This window comes from Castanea sativa, chromosome 11 (genome assembly GCF_040712315.1).
Source record: "Castanea sativa cultivar Marrone di Chiusa Pesio chromosome 11, ASM4071231v1".
NCBI lineage: Eukaryota > Viridiplantae > Streptophyta > Magnoliopsida > Fagales > Fagaceae > Castanea > Castanea sativa.
The window spans coordinates 57,676,864-57,698,748 of NC_134023.1; the positions used below are offsets into that span (position 1 = coordinate 57,676,864).

At 38.9% G+C, this 21,885-nt stretch overlaps 1 protein-coding gene across 1 annotated transcript; it reads right to left on the minus strand.

The window, feature by feature from the left end:
• Positions 1-1,411: 1,411 nt before the first annotated feature.
• On the minus strand, positions 1,412-5,981 carry LOC142617399 (uncharacterized). Its single transcript, XM_075790232.1, has 3 exons — positions 3,139-5,981; positions 2,428-2,844; positions 1,412-1,749 (listed from the first exon to the last, which is right to left on the minus strand). The coding sequence occupies exons 1-3, from the start codon at positions 5,840-5,842 to the stop codon at positions 1,736-1,738; spliced, it is 3,135 nt and encodes a 1,044-aa protein (XP_075646347.1). The 5' UTR covers positions 5,843-5,981; the 3' UTR covers positions 1,412-1,735.
• Positions 5,982-21,885: the final 15,904 nt, after the last annotated feature.

Consider the following 21,885-nt stretch of genomic DNA (forward strand, 5'->3'; position numbering starts at 1 on the left):
AGACTTATCCTATTACTCCCAAGTCTTTGTTTCACACACAGATTTACTGGAAAAGCTCTTTCTAGGTGGAAATTCTGGACACGTTTGTAGTTGCAGAAAACTTTTACAATTTTCTTTTATTTTTTATTTTTTTATTAATATGGATAAACTTTTACATCTTTGCTATCATGCTTGGATATTCTGTTAAACAATATTAGTAATACACTTAGTAACAATAAATAACAACAAAATAACATTTACACCGTTAATAAAAACATGTTAAACTTCATGGTAAAACTCAAAACTACTCATTCTATCCCTGTAGGATGAGTTTTACCAATTATCATTTTTTAAACAAAATATTTTGACGGTCTCTACACATTAGCCTATGAGCAATTTTAATCCTTAAAATTTAAAGCGATCATATTTGGCTCTTATTAAGCTCGTTTGATTGATCCCTTAGTGTATAAAAAACTTCAAATGATCGATTTTAGTACATAACAAATTTAAAATGATAGCTTTTAGCTCCTATATATGGTGCGATGATGTGTCTGAACGCGTTATTTAAGAGGCTAAAAACGATCATTTCAAAAGGAGGCTCGTTTCCATGCCCAATCCTAGCTCCCAATCATCGTAAGAATTACTAGTCTTTGCCCATTAATTATGGAAATCTTTTTGTGTCAATGACCCACAGAGAGGACAAAGGACCACAATGATTGAAGACCAGTCCTTGTGAATGCCGCACTCAAGAATAGTAAAACCATTTCTGATTCAATTATATGGACTCTACTTTCAAGAATTGTAAAGTGGGTACGGCAGGCTGCATTTAAAGATGGAGTCCACTAATTAAAAATTGGTCATGTAGTCTTTTCTCTTTTTCTTTTCCCTTTTTCTTTTCAGACTTGTTCACATTTCTCTGTTTCTTAAACCTAGGCTATTAGGGATTAGGAAAATTATTGATACGGTCTTATGAGATACTTTCTTTAGGGATCAAAATTGAGTTATCTTCTGTGTGGGAAGGACTTGATATTTAGGTGAAAGCCATCAAATCATGTATATTTATAACTCTCAATACCTATTTTTCGATGGGCAAAAAAACTTTTCATTAACTGTTTTGGAAATGACAAAACAAATCATGTTAAACCTAGAAAATCCAAATTAAATCAAAATAGGAGACTGATTCAAACTCTAATAAATCCCCACCTTGACTTAAATTCCATTTTGTAAGATTCCCACTTAATCCAAAAAGTGTCTTACTCAAATTTGAAAACCGCCAAAGTTCATCAAATTTCTCCCCATCCTGGCATAAATCAAGCTACCAAGTACAAATTCTTAACAAATTTCCATTTTGCCGAGGCTTCTCTCTAGCCACAAAGTATCAAACGAAAATTACCTATTAATATTAAAATTGAGAGAATAGAAAATTGATGAAAAGGAGCAGAAGGAAGGAAAGTCTAAAGGAACACAGAAAATTACATTGTTCGGCTTGATGTAATGTATGCTCAAAAGTTGTTTACAGTGAATCCTAAGCAAGGTATATATAAAAACTAGAAAATATGGTTAGCCGTAATTAGGATTTACAACATAATTGAGCCTCTTGGGTCATTACACCTAGCAAATCATAAATAATATATTCTTTAACACACCCCAAAAAAAAAAAAAAATACATATCTTCCCAAGTTACCTCCAAATGTGCTAAAAACGCCAAATACACCCGAACATGATGCCAAAGTATTAGAATAATGAGCTTCAACATTCAGTCTAGTGCACCTGTGGTGAGGGAAGATAAATTTCAAAATTCAAATCGTAACGATGTGGGGAGTGAGGTTTTCTCTACAGTAACAAGAATTTAAAAGATATTCTTTAACTCATTACCTACATTTTTTTTTTTCTGTGGAGAATCTCATCTCCTACAAATTAGTTGGTAAATCAAGTATCAACTATCAAGTTTTGTTTTACCTTTGAGAAAATTCATGATTCAAGAAAGCTAATTTGTGTGGGATTATGAAATCCCATCCCATTCAATATTTATGGAATTGACAATCCGCTTTTTTAGAAGATATTTAGAATTATATATAAACAAAAAATGATTTTACAACAAATTCAAACATCAAAATTTCTACAACAAATTAGTTAACTTCGTAGCCTTTACATGTTAATGTCAGCAATTTTTTTTTTTTTTATAAAAAAAATCGGCTGATTCCGAATGCTATGTATAGCAGAATGAGCATATCAAATTTCAAGTTGCTCCAATCTTTTCGGTTTTGTTAGAATTAAATAATAATAATTTATAATAATTATAATTATAATAAAAATTATTAACACTAAGGCAGTAAGGCCTGTGGCTTTCTAAATGCTATATGATTCCCTCTCCCCACCCCTCAGATCACATGCTCCGGAAGATACATTAACAAAGATTTAAAATTAAAAAATTAAAATTAAAATTACCTGTAGCGCGCTTGAAGTCTTTATCCGTGGATACAGGTTCTAAAAGGTTTTGTCGAATTAAATGCAATTCAACTAAAGCATCAGTGATGCCCATCCTTTCTCTTGGAACTTCTGTGGAACAAGCAAGTCCAATTTCGAGTATCAAAATCAAGCATTCTTGAATTTTGAGACTTCCATTTTGATCCTCATTGCGAGTGTCATTCATTCTTATTTCTCCCTCTTGTCTTTCCCAGGGAAGATTAGGATCTATAATGTCAATTATTCGTTCCGGTAAATTTGCTTTAACAAAGTCACGAAGATTTAAGCTGTTGAGGAAGATGCTATCAGTAGGCCTTTTTCCTGTGAACATTTCTAACAATAATATGCCATAACTATAAACATCACCGTGTATTGATACCTCGTTTCCCACACCATACTCTGCAATTGCACATAACATATATAGTAATTGCTATACTTTCATACCACAAAAAGAAGGGAAAGAAAAAATCTTACAAATTTTAAAGGATGTTTTTCAAGGCATGTAAAAAAATAAAAGAAGAAGTTAGAAGAAGAATAAAACTAGAAAATTATGTTTTAACACATTCTATCTTCTAGATACAAACATCATTATTAAAACAATATTGTTATACTTAGAAGTTAGAAATGTTGTAGGAAATATGGGAAAAGTAAAAGAAAAAAATTTTAAATTTAAGAAATGCAAAATATATTTACCTGGAGGAGTATAACCGATTGTTCCTCTGACCACAATTGAGCTTGATTGATTAGCAGAAGAATCTTGGATGATAGCATGAAGGAATTTTGCCAAGCCAAAGTCACTTACATGTCCAATCATTTTATCATCAAGAAGAACATTGCTAGGTTTGAGGTCACAGTGAACAATTGGTGTTTGGCAATGATGATGAAGATAATCCAATGCACTAGCAACATCAATGGCGATATTTAGTCTTTGAATAAGACTCAATTTCCTTGGATTCTCAAAAGACTCATTAGTTATTGGCGTCGGATGTAACCATTCATCTAGGTCGCCATTTCCAAAGAACTCATATACCAAAGCCTTAAAATCTTGACCTTGATCATCAATACCCGAATATGCTGTGAGCAGCTTTACAAGATTCTGGTGTTCGATGTTTCTTAGAGACTCCAACTCTGCCTTGAAACTTTTGGAAGCTCCACGACGTGCCAGGTTCAGCACCTTGATAGCAACTGTATGTCTATACTGATTAAGAATTCCTTTATACACAGACCCAAAACTGCCCACACCAACTAAATTAGCAGAAGAGAATCCATTGGTTGCATTTAGGAGACTTTGGTAAGATACATCCAAAAACAAATTTATTGAATCGCTTGAGGTATTTTCTTTCCTTTTCTTTCTTAAAGAACAAAGAAATAGAGACAATAGAATCAAAGATACGCCAAGAAGCCCAAATAGTATAAAGATAATCAACTTCAACATAGGAGTCAACTTTTTCTTGGATTTTTTGTTGTTGCAGTTAGGAAGTTGAAACTTTGGTATGCCCCCACAAAGCTTACCATTTCCCGTAATCGAAGTTGCACTTGCATTCTTGAAAACTCCATTTGTTGGTACCTCACCCTCAAAATGGTTGTATGAGAGATTCAATAATTTCAAGAAATCAAAACTCTCCAAAAATTTTGGAATCATGCCAGAAAAATTATTGTTTGAAAGGTCTAAATGTTCAAGACCTCTTAATGATTCCCAAGATGAAGGAACAACCCCTTGGAAAAAGTTTTTTCTCATGGCTAGAAATTCTAGCTTTACACAACTTGCAAGACTTGCCGGTATTTTACCAAACAACATATTTTCAGAAATATCCAAATGTTCTAAATTTTTCAAATTTCCTATTTCCGAGAGAAGGACACCAGTGAATTGGTTGCCTGACAAGTCAAGGCTATTTAGTGAAAATGAGAGACCAATAACTTGAGAGGATATGATACCGCTAAGATTGTTACGAGGAAGATGAAAAGTTATCAAATTTTGGCATTGACTTAGACTTGAAGGAATGCTTCCCTGAAGATTATTGTCTCCTAAATACAACTCCAACAAATTTGTTAAATTTCCAAGAGAGGATGGAATGTTCCCAATGAAATTGTTTTGAGATAAATCCAAAACTTGTAATTTCTGAAGGCTTCCAAGTATAGAGGGGATGCTACCTAAAAATGTATTGTTCCACATTTCTATATCCTCTAGGTTGATCAGATTCCCTATAACACTAGGAATATTTCCAGATATTTTATTATTATTCAAATAGAAAAAGGTAAGACTAGTTGAGATGTTGCCAATACATTTAGGCAACTCCCCCCCAAAGTTGTTGGAATTTATCTCCAAATCTCTTAGGTTGGTAGCATTTGACAAAGAACAGAGAAAACTCAAGTCATTTGCTCCTCCATTTCCAAGCTGGTTTTCAGCAATGGAAAACAACCTCACTCTATTTAGCTTCTCTAAAGAAGGAACTTTTCCTGTTAGTTTATTCTTAGCCAAATTTAGTATACATAAATTCGAGGCACTAGATATTGAAATAGGGATAGATCCAATAAATTGGTTGTTGCTGATGGCAAATGTTTCTAAATTTGGTAGAGTGATACCTATGTCTGATGGAAGATGCCCTTGGATTTGGTTAACTGCTACATCAATCTTTGTTATTGAAGAGATATTGAAGAATAAGGGAGGAATTGTACCAGACAACCTATTTGAACCCACAGCAAAGATTTTAAGTTTGGTCAATTGGCCAAAAGAAACAGGGATACTCCCACCCAGGTTATTATAAGCTACAGAAAAACCTTCTAGAGATGATAAGTTTCCAAATGAAGGTGGGATAATTCCCGTCAAAACATTTTTATGAATAACAAAGAATCGGAGCTTTGACAAGGTGCCAAGCACTGTGGGGATTTCTCCAACCAGATTATTAACAGCCGCATGAAACACTGTGAGTTTGGCACAACTGGATAAATTGCTAGGAATTGTTCCACTTATTGTGTTATTGTTCAATAGCAAGACTTCTAGTCTGTGCAAACGGCCAATTTCTGGAGGAATTTCATTATAAAAGCTATTGTTTTCAAGGTTTAGCTTCCACAAAAAACTTAAATTTCCAACATTTGGGGATAGAGAGCCTACCAGTTTTTGAGATTGCAAGTTCAACACAGTGACCCTTTGATGTCGACGACCACAGGAAACACCTTTCCATTGGCAAAAGTGGATGCTATCGTTCCAAGAGCTCATGACCCCGAGAGGATCTTTACTAATCTTGGCTTTGAAGTCTAGCAATGCCAACCGGTCTGTCTCATTATTCTCACCAAGCACAGAGGTGAAAAAAAAGCCAAAGCAGCAGAGAAGGATGAACGTGTGCATGGAAAAAGATGATGATGGTGGAGCTGAAATCAGGTGTGAACAAGGCCCCATGCAATGTGGTTGAAAAGGCTTTTGTTTAACTAAGACGTTAGTTTATCAAATTTTGAAATGGATGTGTATGTACGGTTGTTTTGCAGCTGAAAAGAAGCAAATTTATAGCAAGGGAAAGAAGACAAGTAGTCCAAGAAATGGTGATGTTCGGACCCACTTCTAAATTTTACTAATATTGATGAATCATTGTTAGTCAGAACCTGTAATGTACGATAATACCGTTGATCATATTTCTTGAACAAAGTCTGCATGTAAGGTAGAAAACTAAAGTCCACATCTTTCTCTTGTGTGTATAAAAGAACCAAACAAATGACGTGTGAGACAATATTAGTGACCTGTCGAATTTTCATATTCACACAAGAGAAAGATGTGGTTAGATTCTCCGTGGAAAAATGTCTAATACTACACAAGAGGATGTGATAGTGAGTAACCGTAAGGAAAAAGGCAGAGGACTTATGGGCATGACCAAGAAGACCTGTCCTCGTAAGCTGTAACCCTAAAAGTCTTTGTTTCACACTGATTTTACGACCTGTTTACATGACACACTCTTTAAGCTTTAAATCGTGTGGACAATAATGAGGTAGATCAAACTGGGGTTGCTGACCTGGAATGAAAAGTATGTTGGAGAAAACTCCCAACGACTTTGTTATCATGCTTGGCTAAATCGGCTCCATTCTTTAAAGCAATATCACTGTAATTGGTCTATCCTATCTATTTTTAAAAAAAAAATTATAGTAATAAATATGTTAAACTTTAAGGTAAAACCATGGTTTTAAAAACTGAACCAAAAATCAAACCGTTTTTTTCAAAATTTCCGGTTTTTGACCGGTTGTTGACCGGTTTTGAGGCATTTAACCGGACCGAACTGCACTGGTTGAACCGGTCGGACCAGCCGGTCCAGTCCGGTTTTTAAAACAGTGGGTAAAACTCAAAAGCACTAATTCCATCTCTGGAGACTGAATTTTACCAATCATCTTTAAAAAACAAAAAAACAAAAAACAAAAAAAACAAAAACAAAAAAAAAAAAAAAAAAAGAGAAAAAGAACAAAAGAAGAACAAAAGACATTGTTTTTCCCTATATAAGCATTTTCAGACCCTAAAATTTAATACAATCATTTTTAGCTAGGAAGCACAGACACTTTATTTAAAGTGTCATACCCGTATCATAGCTGCGTTATATTCATATCATACCGGTGTCGTATCTCCGCATTATACCCATGTCCATACTCATACCTATGTTCATGTACTTGCTTCCTAGATTTTTAGTTCCTAATAAGTTTAAAATAATCGTTTTTAGGCCCAAATAAATTATAGTAATCACTTTTAGTTCCTATAAAGTGATGACATGTTAAAGATTTGGCCACTCTATCAAGGGACTAAAAACAATCGCTTTAAATTTCAACATCAAAAATCGTTCATAGACTAGACTTTAGGAACCATTGATCAATGCATAAAAAGGTTTCTTCTTTTTCTTTTTTTAGGTAACAGTTCAAATCAATAAAAGTACCACTTATGACCGGAGTCAATACTCGGGATTCAGTCATACATGCATGGGGCAATTAAAGGTCTTCGTTCACATTATGAATCATATATAATATAATGGGAAAACGTTTAAAGGTAATGACTAATTAAACAGTGAAAAAAGAGAGGACCTCCAAGACCTGGACCATGTCAACGTTTCATCCAAGTCTTTAAACATTTAAGACTTCAACCATTTCTGATCCAATTAGACTGGACTTCAAGAATAATTAGTTGTGTTGAAAATAAACACAGATAAAGAAAGAGATTTGTGATAACTGTATTATACAATTTATAATGTGTGTGTGTGTGTTTTTTTCTTGATTTGAATATAATCTGGGTAGACTGGACTTGAGAAATTGGTTGTCCATTAGCTCATGCTGTCCCTTTCGGGCTTGAGGTTTCAAGCCCATTTGCAATTGGACCAAATTGGACCGAATTAGATTAAAGTAAACTAAGTGGACCGAAATGAACTGATATGTACTATATGGACCCTATGGACTGAAATGAATAAAAATGGACCAAGCAATAATCATTTCTACGTTCAACTTTTAGATATTTTAAAGATTTAGATATTATAAAGATATAGATGTATGATGCAGTGATAAATTTTTGCCCAAAGCATATAAGACTCATTATAGTTTCATTAACTAAGTTCAACTAAGAGGCTTGTGATTTAGTGACAACTTAGATTTTCTCCACTTTATTATATTAAAATAAATAAATAAATAAAACCTCTTTAAGCTCTGGGCTTGGCTCAAAGAAGTGCCCAGCAGTATTGAGCCTTTAGTGCTCCAAGATTTCATGTAATTTTTCTCGGAGGTTTCAATAAAATTGCTTAGTCTTTAGATGCCTAAGAAATTTAGAGCCTCTATTTGTGATTTACTGAATTAATTGGATTCATTGAAAATATGAAAACGCAAAACCCTTTTATTATGTCAACTTTGATTGATTTCTAACGTCTAAAAGTCCTTTATCAATTTGATTAGTAAAACAACTTCAAAGCATTATACATACATACATACATACATACATATATATATATATATATATATATTTTTTTTTTTTTTTTTTTTAATTTTTGTAGAGCTCTTAAGTCATGACAAAGCTCATTTGAGTACCCAATAATTTTTATTTTTATTTTATGAGACCCAATAAAATGGTAAAGAGATAAATTAATCTATCTGCCCATGGCCAAGCCCATTTGACAACCCAAACAATTTTTTTTTTGCCCAAGCCCATTTGAATAGTCCACCATTTATGAATTTAAAAAAAAAAAAAAAAAAATATATATATATATATATATATAGGATGTCCACCCATTTAAAAAAGGTTAAATACGAAAGCTAGAGCCTAGAAGTGGTTGATAGTTGTTTCAAAAAAGAAGAAGTGGTTGACAGTAAAGCAAACATTGGTGGTTGACAGTAAAGCAATAGCAAAAAAGAGGACTCCATTTACCAAAAAAAGAAGAAGACTCTGGAGGGAAAATGAAGAAACAACATTGTCAAAAACATAGAGAGGGAGTGCGAGCGAGACAAAGAAGAAGAATAGGAAGATGGTGGTGCGATCTCAAGTCTGATAGTATCTCACGGTGGTTGAAGCTCTAGCCTTCAACAATGGTTGTAAACGTGTAAGTACTCTGAAGGGAGCTGCGTGATGTACTCTGAAGGGAGCAGAATTTAAAGCTTGTTTTTCTCTGTGTGTGTGTGTGTGTGTGTGTGTTTTTTTTTTTTTTTTTTTTTAAGGTTCAGATTCAGAGGGAAGTAGGGAATCGTGAGAAGTGGTCTGATCATAGTTCTCAGAATCGTGCGGTTGGACCACAGTTAGAATAGTTCCTTGCTTTTTGGCATAGACTAGTTCTTAAGATTAAAAGAACCATGTTTGTGAGAGGTTCACGGTTAACCCAGTCGGACTGTAAAATTCGGTTCAAGTTTAAAAACCATGCATGGCAGCACGTGTTTTTCAAAAACGAGAGAAAAGAGAGATGTTTGTCATGATGGGAGAATCACATTTACAGCTTTAGTTTCTGTAAGATGAAGCAAGATTGTTAGGGGGGCACTACTTTAGCAATTAAATAAGGTTTGGAAAAGTTTATAATAAGATAATTGCTTGAAAATGTGTTTTTTGGTAGGATTTTTGTGGTTTATTGTTTTTTTCTTTGAATAATGTGTTTTTTAGGGTGGTTTGAACTTGTTTAGATGTTTTATCAATGTTTTTAATGATTATTATTTCTTTAATCATCTAATTTTTCTAATTTTACTGTAATATTTCATTTAAGCAATTTCATTCATATGGATTACAATGATTATATTGATAATAATGATTATGATGTGGAATATGACGATGAATTATATGATCTTTTTGTTGCTAGATGTCATGTAGCAGTGACATATTATATTGAAATACATTGATAGACAACCTTGTAGAGATTTTGATCAAACTGGCTATAAGGGGTTGATGGATTGTTTGACTAGTAATGAAGCAAAATGTCACCAAATGTTTAGAATGAAGCCACATGTTTTCCTTCAATTGTGCAATGTTTTACAACATAGATATGGACTTCGGCACACAAGGCATATTAGGCTTGAAGAGTCGATAGGTATATGTTTCATGATACTTGGACAAGGAACATGTAACAGATTAGTTCAAGAAATATTCCAACATTCTAGTGAGACTATTCATAGAAATTTTCACAGAGTTCTTAAACACCTTAACATAATGTCAATAGATATCATCAAGGCTTCTAATTGTACATTTAGTGAAGTTCCAAGATATATACAACAAAATCCATTATACATGCCACATTTTCTGGTATTCATTTCATTCATTCTAATTTGCCTCTAATTTTTATAATGATTATTTCCTTAGTAACTTTGTATTTTATTTTAGGACTGTATTGGTGCCATTGATGGTACATATATTCAAGTTGTTATGGTTGGATGGGAAGGTGCAGCACATGATACACGCATTTTCTTAGATTCTATCCATCGACAATCTGTCAATTTTTCAAAACCACCACTAGGTATATACTATTTTTATATATTAGATATGTATGAAGGATTTTATTTATGCAAATCTCATATGTTTTCTTTTTTATAGGAAAATATTAATTAGTTGATGCTAGATGCCCCTTGAGGAATGGATATTTGCCACCTTATAAGGGACAGAGATACCATCTTTCAGATTTTTGACGAGCTAGTAGAGGAAATCACCTAGAAGAGAGGTTTAACTATGTTCACTCATCACTTAGAAGTGTGGAAGAATAGATGGAAAATTTTGAAGCAAATGCCATCTTATGACATTAAGGACCAAAGAAAAATTGTAGTTTCCACTTGTGTTTTGCATAATTTTATTAGAAAACATGATAGGGAGGATGATGGATTTAATTGGGTTGAGCATAACTTGGACAAACCAGAGAGTAATAGTAGAGAAGAAGGTAGTAGCATTGAGAATATGCATGATAAGGAGATGAAATTTATTCATGATAGTATAGATCGGTCCATTTGTGGCTTGTAGATAGTGTTTTCATTATTTCTATTGTGGAAAAATTTTAATGTTTTGGTTAAGAACTTTTTATTTATTTATTATAATGGATTGTCTAGTTATTTTTATTTTTATTTTTTTGATACCAATCAAAGGAAGCAACAGTTAGAGCTACATAAGCATAGGCACTCCTTTTTGCTTTACTTTTCCTAGATCCAGAAAAATCATGATATTTAATTCCCAAGGCTCTCCAATTCTTTGATTTGTTGGACAGTTATTCACAGGCTGCCAATGGGGATATTGTTCATGCTAAAAACCTCCTTGTGCCTGATGTAATTGATATTGTTGATAATGAAGATTTTAATTTTAATTTTTTTTTTGAGAAACTTCTGTCTATGAATTTGATCATCATCATTATCATTGTTGTCATCATCATCATCATTCTTGTTGATGTTGATTAGAATTTTTCCTTTACAAAAATGATGATTATTGGGAAAAAAATTGACAAGGTAACTTTAAGTCATTTTTCGGAATTTACACTAAAACAACACTTTTTAAAACAGTTTATCCAAACACTCTTTAAAATATGAAAACTCAGTTATCCAAACACCTTTGAGAAAATTTACAACACAAGAAAGCTCATTTATGTGAGAAATTAGGAATGTTACTTAAGTCCATTTCATTCAATATTTATGCAATTGGCAATCCATTTACTTACGAAAATATTTAGAATTAAAAAAAAAAAAAAAAAAGGAGAGCAAAGTTTTTACAACAAATTACTTAACTTTTTATTCTTTAGTATGTCAGCAATTCAGTACTTACAGAAATAATTTAAGCTAATGTCATTGATAGAGACCTCTATCCAGAGTAAGAGCATATCCAATAGATGAGCCAAATTCATTATTTTGGAGAGCAAACTCAAAAAATCAGCTCCAACAGATTCTCTAAAAGCAAAACTTTTCCAATTTTTTCTTTTTTTTTGAAGTTATTACAGTAGTTCTCTTGATCTAGAGAACACTGTAGCAACTCAAAATAATTATTTTATCTTAAAAAACATACCCAGCTATATAAAAAACTATTCTCACTCTCATCCTTTCTTCTTTGTTCATCTCTCTTTCAAATGTATTAAACGGTAACACAATCAAAACACAAACACAATCTAAAATCAGAACAAATTTAATTAGAACAACAAATCTAACATCAGAATAGAAACATCAAATCAAGAACATGGAAAAGGACAAATTTAATTAGAACAACAAATCTAAAATGTAGAATGCCGATCTAATCCATATGGTGACTAAGCTGCATGTTCTTAGAAGTGGGGAGGAGGACAAGCGGTGATGGAGTGAACCAAGTGGCGTGCATGAACGGCGATTTAAAGGGCCAACTCTCTCTAGCTTTTGTTCTCCACTGGTGATCTATGTGTGTATGAGAGATAGACAGACAGAGTTTTGTGTGCGTAAGAGAGAGAGAAAGAAAGAGAAAGAGGGAGAGTTGGAGATATGTTTTGGAGATTGATGATGCTAAGAAGATCAGTAAGCTGGATGCTTCGAACTTGAAAAGACCACTTGCTCTCTCTGCGGCCTGAAGAAAAAAGAGAAGCCAATCAAAGGCGACCGGGGCTGCCGGCCAAAATACCCTCCGATGGTAAAGTTAGTTTTTCTCTCTATATTTTTGGAGTTCCAACTTTTTTGGAGTAAAATTCACATACCTTTGCCTTGTCTGAATCAGTCTTTATATAGTGCCTTCATAGACGGTTATCGAAATTGGAACCTCCCCTGGATTCAAAGGGGCTTAAACGTAACTGCCATAACCGTTTAGGAGTTGCACTTCTATTTCACAACGGATACATGACAATTATGCGTGGGATAAGGGATTGTCACATTATATTCGGAGATTCTCCTAAGTATGATACCCTCATCCTGGAATTCCTTCGTCGAGTGTGCCTGTTAATTCCAAGTGTAGCATCCTCGTCCACGAATCTTTATGTGGACGAGTCCTCTCGGGGCATGCTGTGCACATCCCATGGACGAGGGATGTAGCTTCGCTATCACCCTCAGGACGGCCTTGTCCGTTACCCTTGTCCTGAGGATAACTCCTGGACGGCTGCCAAGGTGATGACCGTCCAAGGACGATCTGAGCGTTTTCATCCCACATCAATTGCCCCTCGTCCAGGAGTTATGCAATGTATCAACAGATTTTAAAATGCACTACGTGTCGTACATCCATAGGGGGTTAGTCAACTGGTTTACTCCTCCGAGGCATGCACCACGTGTCGCCTTCTAATTGGTTCCGTCGTTGCGGTTACCGAGACTTTTCTGCCTATAAATAGTGGTTTCTCTCTCATGCCCCTTTCACTTTTTCAAATTTTCTGCTTTGATACTCTCGTCCGTCGCTTCGTCTAAGAATATCATCAGCGTCCTTAGTGTCCCTCGTCTAGAGCCAGGTAATCTTTCTACACTTATTTTAGCTTTCCTTTTTAAGTGTTAGGACATTTTCAATGGCCTCCTGCTCGTCTAGCGACAGTGTGGTCAAGGCTATAGACGAGTATCACGACGACTCTAGTTATGACACCTCTAGTAATGTCAGTAGTAGTAGTGGTCACACAACTGAGGAATACACATCTGGTGTTCCTGGAATCCCTGTAGAAACCTTTCAAGAGAGTATTAGGATGAGGACAGCCTCTGGGGCTGACACCTCAACGAGCTCCCCGCCGTCCTCCCCTTTGGACGAACAGGAAACCGTATATAGTTGTGCTCTAGAGGTTCCTTCTAAGACGGACGAGAGAAGGTTAGATGCCCTCAGGACTTGGTTTCAGATTCCTAATGATCTAAACCCTAGGTTAGCTGTCCGAGGTGAATGGTGTTGCCAGCCTCGTTTTGGAATAGGTGTTTATGAGGCTTATTTGTTAGGGGGGCTTAGACTTCCTTTGAATGCCTTTGCTAGGGAATTACTCACTAGGCTGGGCTTGGGAGTGTGTCAGCTTAACCCCAACGCATGGAGACTAATTGTCCCCATGCAAGTCTTATGGATAGAGGTGTTTGACGGAGACCGTCCTATCACCGTGGACAAGTTCTTGTACTGCTATAAACCCTCCGAGATAAATCAATCTCGAGGCTTCCATCAGTTCACAGCCAGGGGCAATGACTGTAGACTGATTAAGTCTTTGCCCTTGTCTGACAGAAACTGGAAGACGGAATTTTTCTTCGTCTCTAGTTTCTAGGCGGGGCATCCCGTTGAGATTGGTAGAGACTCGTTTGCTCCTTATACTGGAGACATAGGGAACCTTCGTCCAGAAGGTATGTTATGCTCTTCTTTTTTATTTCTTTGTTATTATACTTTCTATTTGGACGATGGTCTAACCTTAACTTCCTTCTTCCCTTTCCAGCCGTTGGACGACCTTCTTTGAGCAAGTTCCACCATGACCGCGTCCACAGGGCCCGTCTACATTCTGAACGAGACTTTCACTCGTTAGTGACCCTTAAGCGTCTACACAAGTCGGGACTCGGCCCTGAACCGTCCGTCGAAGCTTTAGCACACAAGCTAACCACCCATAGACGTGAGTGCTTCTCTTAAGATATGCATTTTTCATTTTTGTTTTATTATTATTATTATTATTATTATTATTATTATTATTATTATTATTATTATTATTATTATTATTATTATTATTATTATTATTATTTAGGAATGGCAACCATGAAGGGAAACAAGGGGAAGGAAGTGGTCGACGAGGTAGCTAGACCTGAACCTCAGCCCCAGCCTCGTCCTGCTTCTGGAGAAAAAAGGAAAAGCTTGTCCAAGCATGTGGACTTGGCTAGCTTGCCAAGTCGTCGGGGGAAGAAGGCTAAGTCTGGGTCGTCCAGGCCTGAAACTGCTAGGCCTGAACTTCCTTCCCAGCCGCCCGTCCTGGTCGTTGATGTAGACTCATCCACGCCCCTTAGTGCCACTCCGTCCAAGTCCCCTGCTCCTGACTCGTCCCAACCTCCTCAAGGGATTTCTACTAATTTATTGGAGAACGAGGATCTGGCTTGGGAGCGATTCCAAGAGGCTGTGAAAGGCGAGGACGTAGCTGCGTGCTACAACATGTCCTTGAAAGAGTTCGAGCACTCTGGCGTCCACGATCTCTTCAAGGTGACCATTTTTGCCTCGTCTTGGTTTGTCCATGTTTTCTCAATGTTATTTCTATCTTCTGAACTTTCTATCCTTCCATGTAGGCAATGTCCAAGTTCATAGCTGTGTCCAGGCAGGCCACAGAGATGGACAGGACGAGGATCCTTCTAGAGAAAAGAATAGAAGAGATCAAAAACGACTACAGGACATGGGCGGAGGTGGCGAACAAGGCCAAGGACGAGGCTGAGGAGTTGAAGGCTTTGGTGGGGGAGCTGAAGTCCGACGCTGCCAAGAAAGACGAGCGTCTTGAACTTCTTCAAAAGGAGAACGACGAGCTGAGTCTACTTCTTAAGAAAGCTAAAGACGAGGCAGTGGAGGAATTCAAAGCGTCCAAAGAGTTCACTGACCTGATGGATACAAACTACGCAGCAGGGTTTGAGGATTTTAGAATGGACGCTATGGACAACTTTCCTGAAGTTGACTTTAGCACTATTAAACTCAACCTTGCTGCTGCTACAAGTTCCCTCGTCCACACAGGCTCAGACGATGTCAACATCGAGGACGACGCTTCCACCAAACCAGCTCAGGACGACCCCAACATTGATGCCCCTTCCTCTTGAAGAAATTGTTATCGTTGTTTAGCTTTCTTTTCCTTCTTTTTTATTTAAAATGTATTTAAGAGTTTGAAATGTATTCAAGTACAATTACCTCGTCTAGAGTGTTCTGGACGAGTTTATGCACAATGCCTTTTAATACTTATTTTATAAGGGTTTTTAGACAGTTGCCGTCTACCCTCTTTAGGCTAAAGAATGTCTTCTTTATTTGTTATATATTGTGCGGACGAGCTTATATGTTATTATTTATGCAATTGTCTTTCAAACAATGCCCTAAGTGTTGGATGATCGTCTACATGATCTTTTTATGGACGACCCACTTAAGACGATGATGATGACTGCATTACTTTTGTTTGTCCTTTAGGCCATTATTACTTGACTTCTCACAAGAAGTTCATAATGTTTATGTTTTCTCTTCTTGACGAGTGCTCGTCTTTGGAATGCTATATCTTAATGCTTACTTTTTCTTCTTAAACAAGTGGGACTTGGCCTTTTTCCTTTTGCTTTATACTCATTTGAAGGAAAGTCTTAGACGAGCATTTTTTTTTTTTTTTTAGGGGGAAACCTTGGACGAGTATTCCTAGGCTTCTTTCTCTTGCTTTGTCATTTTTAAAGGAAAGCTTTGGACGAGAAGGCCTTGGCTTTTTTCTCTGCTTTATCCTTTTTAAAGGAATGCTTTGGACGAGTGTGCCTTAGCTTATTTCTCTTTGCTTTATCCTTATTTAAAGGAAAGCCTTGGACGAGTGTTTCTGCGTCCGAAGATTTTTATTCGTCTTAGGCTTTTACCCGCCCCTTCTGTGGGTATTACTATGGAAACTAGATCTATGCATCAAATACATAAGAAATTCACACCATATTATTACATGAACATTGTTCACAAGCGTGGCACATGCTTATAAGCTAGTGCCTTATTGAAATACTTAAGAGAAATACATAACCTTGTCTTTCATAAGCTGGTCTGTAAGCGGTGCAAAAGTTTGAGAACTAGTGCACTTTTTATTCACAACACACCATAATAGTAGTAAGAACACAACAGTAAGTATAAGCGAATACGCAAATCATAGCTGTAACTTTGCCACCGGTTTCCCTCGTCCCTGTCCATCACTGAAAGTACCTCCTCAGATGTTCCACGTTCCAGGGATGCTCTAACTTCCGCCCGCCCAGAGCTTCCAGGTAGTAGGATCCCTGCCTCTTGCAGTTGATTACCCTGTAGGGTCCTTCCCAATTAGGTCCCAGTTTTCCATGAGCTGGATTCCTAGTCGCCAAGGAGACCCTTTTGAGAACAAGGTCCCCCACACTGAACCGTCTGGGTTTTACCATGGCATCATGCTGTCGGGCCATAAGATTTTTGTACCTTGCCGTCCTCTGCTCCGCATTCATTCTTACCTCGTCAACAAGATCGAGGTCAAGGCGAAGTTGTTCCCCATTGTCTTTCTCCTGGTACTCCATCATTCAATGACTTGCCATATGAACCTCCGCTGGTATAACAGCTTCACTCCCGTAGGCTAGTTTAAAAGGGGTCTCTCCTATCGGAGTTCGTGCAGTCGTCCTATAGGCCCAAAGAACACCTGGTAGCTCGTCTGGCCATATCCCTTTTGCCCCCGCTAGCCGAGTCTTGATGATTTTCAGCAGGGATCGGTTTGCTACTTCTGCTTGTCCATTTGCCTGTGGATGGGAGGGTGAGGAATAGTGATTCTTGATCCCGAAGTGATTGCAAAAGTCTCTAAAGGGTGCGTTGTCAAATTGACGTCCGTTGTCAGATACTAATACCCTGGGTACCCCGAACCTGCATAGAATATTCTTCCATACAAAATTTTTCACGTTCTGCTGAGTGATTGCTGCAAGGGGCTCGGCTTTTACCCACTTGGTAAAGTAGTCAATTCCCACCACCAAAAACTTCATTTTCCGGATTCCCGTGGGAAAATGGCCTAGAATATCTAGTCCCCACTGTGTGAAGGGCCATGGGGCCATCATTGGGGTTTGGTATTCCGACGGCTGCCTAGGTACATTGCTATAGCGTTGACACTGGTCACATACCTTGACATAGGCTTTAGCATCTGCCTGCATTGTAGGCCAGTAGTAGCCGGCACGGACGATCTTATGGACCAGCGACCTTACTCCTGAATGATTTTCACATGCTCCTTCATGAACTTCCCTTAGAACATAGTTTGACTCGTCAGGAGCCAAACACCTTAAGTAAGGTTAGGAAAAGCCTCGCTTGTACAATACCTCATTTATGAGGACGTACTTGGTTGCCCTGACCCTCAACTTTCTCGCTTCATCCTTGTCCTCTGGAAGCCTTCCATCTTTGAGATAGATCATTATTGGACTCATCCAATCTTCACCTCCTCCTACCTGCTGTATGTCAGGGATGTCTATGCTCGGCATGTATTGGATGTTGTCGTACTCGTCCGTCACCCCTGCCGAAGCTACTTTTGCCAAGGCGTCCGCTTCCGTGTTTTCCTCCCTCGGCAATTGAACAAAACTTACAGCCGAAAATTTTCATGCAAGTCGTTTCACTTTGTTGAGGTATTTCTTCATTCGATCTTCCTTAGCATCACACATTCTGTTTACTTGATTAACGACCAGCTAAGAATCTCCTCTGATTGTTACCGACTCCGCCCCTAAGGACTTAGCCAACTCCAATCCTTTGAGTAGCACCTCGTACTCAGCTTCGTTGTTGGTAGTTTGATACTGCAGACGGGCTGCATACTCCAGCCTGTCACCCTCGGGGGACTTCAATATAACCCCAATTCCTCCTGCATACAGTGTGGACGACCCGTCGACATTGACCACCCATTTCTCAGCACTTTTGTCCTTAGCTAGCTCATCCTGGCTGGGGGTGAACTCTGCGATGAAATCTGCCAGTGCCTGCGCCTTTATCGCACTCCTTGGAGGTATCTAATATCAAACTCGCTAAGCTCAACAGCCCACTGTACTAGCCGTCCAGCAGCTTCCAACTTGCTCATCGCCTTTTTTATGGGATGGTCTGTTAGGACGCTGATGACATGTGCCTGAAAATAATGTCTCAGCTTCCTAGAAGTCGTGATTAATGCGAAGGCTAGTTTCTCCATCATCGGGTACCGTCCTTCCGCCCCTCTCATAGTGTGGCTTGTGTAATAGACTGGTTTCTGGACTCTCCCCTCTTCTCTGACTAACGCTGAGCTTACTGCGTGTGGGGACACTGCCAAATACAAGTACAACTCTTCCCCAGGTACAGACGGACTCAACAGTGGTGCCGTCATGAGATACGTCTTCAAGTCTTGGAAAGCCTGTTGACACTCGTCCGTCCATTCAAAAGCCTTCCTAAGGACTTTAAAGAATGGTAAACATTTGTCAGTAGCTTTCGACACAAACCTGTTGAGGGCGGCGACTCGTCCAGTAAGAGACTGGACTTCCTTGATATTTTTCGGTGGCTCCATGTTCAGTATTGCCTGGATTTTATTCGGATTCACCTCAATTCCCCTGTGCGACACCATAAACCCCAAAAATTAAACTGATGAAACTCTGAAAGCGCATTTGCTTGGATTTAATTTCATGTTGTACCGTCGCAATGTATCAAAAGTCTCTTGAAGGTCTTCCAGATGTTTATCCTCATCTTGGCTCTTTACCAGCATGTCGTCTACATAAACATCCACATTTCGCCCAATTTGAGGACGAAACATATGGTTAACCAGCCTTTGGTAAGTTGCCCCTGCGTTCTTTAAACCAAAAGGCATTACCTTGTAACAATACAACCCTTGGCTTGTAATGAATGAGGTCTTCTCCTGATCAGCTTCATCTATCTGGATCTGGTTGTAACCTGAGAAAGCATCCATAAAGCTAAGCACTCTGTGACCTGCCGTTGAGTCAACCAACTGGTCAATGCGTGGCAATGGGTAACTATCCTTGGGGCAAGGTTTGTTTAAATTAGTGAAGTCCATACACATTCGCCACTTGCCATTAGCCTTCTTGACCATGACCACGTTCGCCAACCAAACTGGATAATAAACCTCTCGGATGAACTCCGCGGCAACCAACTTCTGTACTTCTTCCTTGATGGCATTGTCTCGCTCAGGAGCGAAAATCCTTTTCTTCTGACGCACTGATTTTGAGTAGGGACACACATTCAGGCTATGGATAATGACGCTCGGATCAATGCCAGGCATGTCCTCATGACTCCATGCAAAGACATCGAGGCTTTTCTTCAGAAACTGAATCAAAGCGTGCTTTGCCCCCTCTTCCATGCTCGCCCCAATTCTAGTAGACTTCTCAGGCTGGTTATCGTCCAAAGGAACGTCCTCTAATGCTTCAGTGGGCTCAGCCACGACCCTTCTTCCGTCTATACTTATCGCCTGCATATGCTCGTCCATGGCCAGCATGGCTAAGTAGCATTCTCTGGCGGCCAGCTGATCTCCTTGTACCTGGCCTACTCCATGCTCGGTTGGAAATTTGATGGACAGGTGGTAGGTAGAGGTTACCGCTTTCCAGCTATTCAAAGTTGGCCTTCCAATAATTGCATTATATGACGATGCACAATCAACAACGAGGAAATTTACCTCCTTGGTTATCTGCTGCGGATACGTTCCAACGACCACCGGTAACGTGATGGTGCCCACAGGTTGCACCTTCATTCCTCCGAATCCTACCAACGGCGAGTTCACTGGTCGAAGCTGATCTCGTCCTAGCCTCATTTGTTGGAATGCGGGGTAGTAGAGAATGTCTGCAGAGCTGCCATTGTCTATCAATACCCTCCTGGTCATGTAGTCAGAGATGAGTAGGGTGATGACTATTGCGTCATCGTGTGGGTGGTGAAGTCGTCCTACCTCCTCGTCCGTGAACGTAACAGCCTGTTGGTCTACTTCCCTAGTCCTAGGAGGTCGTCCAGATAGTTGGATGTTCTGCACCGCCTTCAAGTATGTCTTCCTTGACTTGGACGACTGCGCCGTCGAGTTTCCTCCCATAATTACCCTTATCTCTCCTAGTGGGGGGCATGATGATTCTTCCACCTTGGCCTTCATTTTCTCATCTCTCTAGTCTCGTCCAAGGAAGTTCCTCAATTTTCCCTGTCTAATGAGATTTTCTATTTGCTGCTTCAAGTCAAAGCACTCGTCCTTATCATGCCCATGGTCCCTGTGAAAGCGATAGTACTTGCTCCTATTACGCTTGTTGGGGTCTCCTTTCATTTTGTCCGGCCACTTCAAGGACGGATCATCCTTGATCTGCATAAGAACCTGCTCTAGTGGCATAGTCAGGGGTGTGTATTGCTGATTCCTCGCGGAGGAACTGGCCTTCTTACCATCCTTATCTTTCCCCTCGTCTACCCGAGCTTTCTTTGGACGAGGTCCTTGATCCGAATAACGATGGTGACCCGCTTCTGAGCGTTCTGCCCTTTTTCTTTTCTTGGCTATGATAGCGTCCTCAGCGTTCATAAAATTCTGGGCCGAATGGATGAGATCGGCCATGGTCTGTGGTTCCTGCTCGTAAAGCTTATGAATGAACAAGTTAGAATTGACCCCATTGTGGAAAGCAGCCAGTAATAACTTGTCATCCATCTCGTCCACCGTCAGGGCCTCCCTATTAAACCGGGTGATAAAGGATCGCAAATTCTCATTTTCCCCTTGCTCTATGGTCAGCAGGCTGGAGGAGGAATGCTTGTGACGCTGTCCTCCAATGAAATTGTTGACAAACAACTTACTCAACTCTTCAAACGATCCCACCGAGTTTAAGGGTATCTTACCGAACCACACCCGCGCCGGTCCCTTGAGTGTGGTGGGAAAAGCTCTGCACATAATCTCGTCCGGGACTCCTTGTAGGTGCATGGTCGTCTTAAAAGTTGCAATATGATCGCAAGGGTCACGATTTCCATCATACGAGTCCAGAGATGGCATTTTGAACTTTGGAGGTAGGGGTGATTGCTGATGGAAGCCGTGAAGGGGGAGTCCGTTCGGTGAACCATATCATCCACTGGGTTCGCTCGCCTCATGTTTTCCCTCATTTCATCCATGGCTTTTCTCATCTGGTCCATCTCTTTTTCCAAGTGTGGCACCCTTCTTGAAGCGGTACCCCTTGCTTGATCTTCGGACTCAACATTTTCTCCTCCACCTTCCTGACTCGGTGCCCGTCTATCCGGGTGCCCATCTTGGTGCTGTCTCCTGAGGTTGATCTCCCTGTTCAACTCCAAGTTTTGACGCGTCAGTTCCGCCACAGCGGCGGTCATGGATTGTATATGTTGAATGGAAGGTGGTTGCACGACAGATGCTGACCTGTGATCGCGAAGGGGGTTGCTAGAAGCATCCCTACTCTCCTGGTGGCCTGGGCTTGTAGCCCTTGATC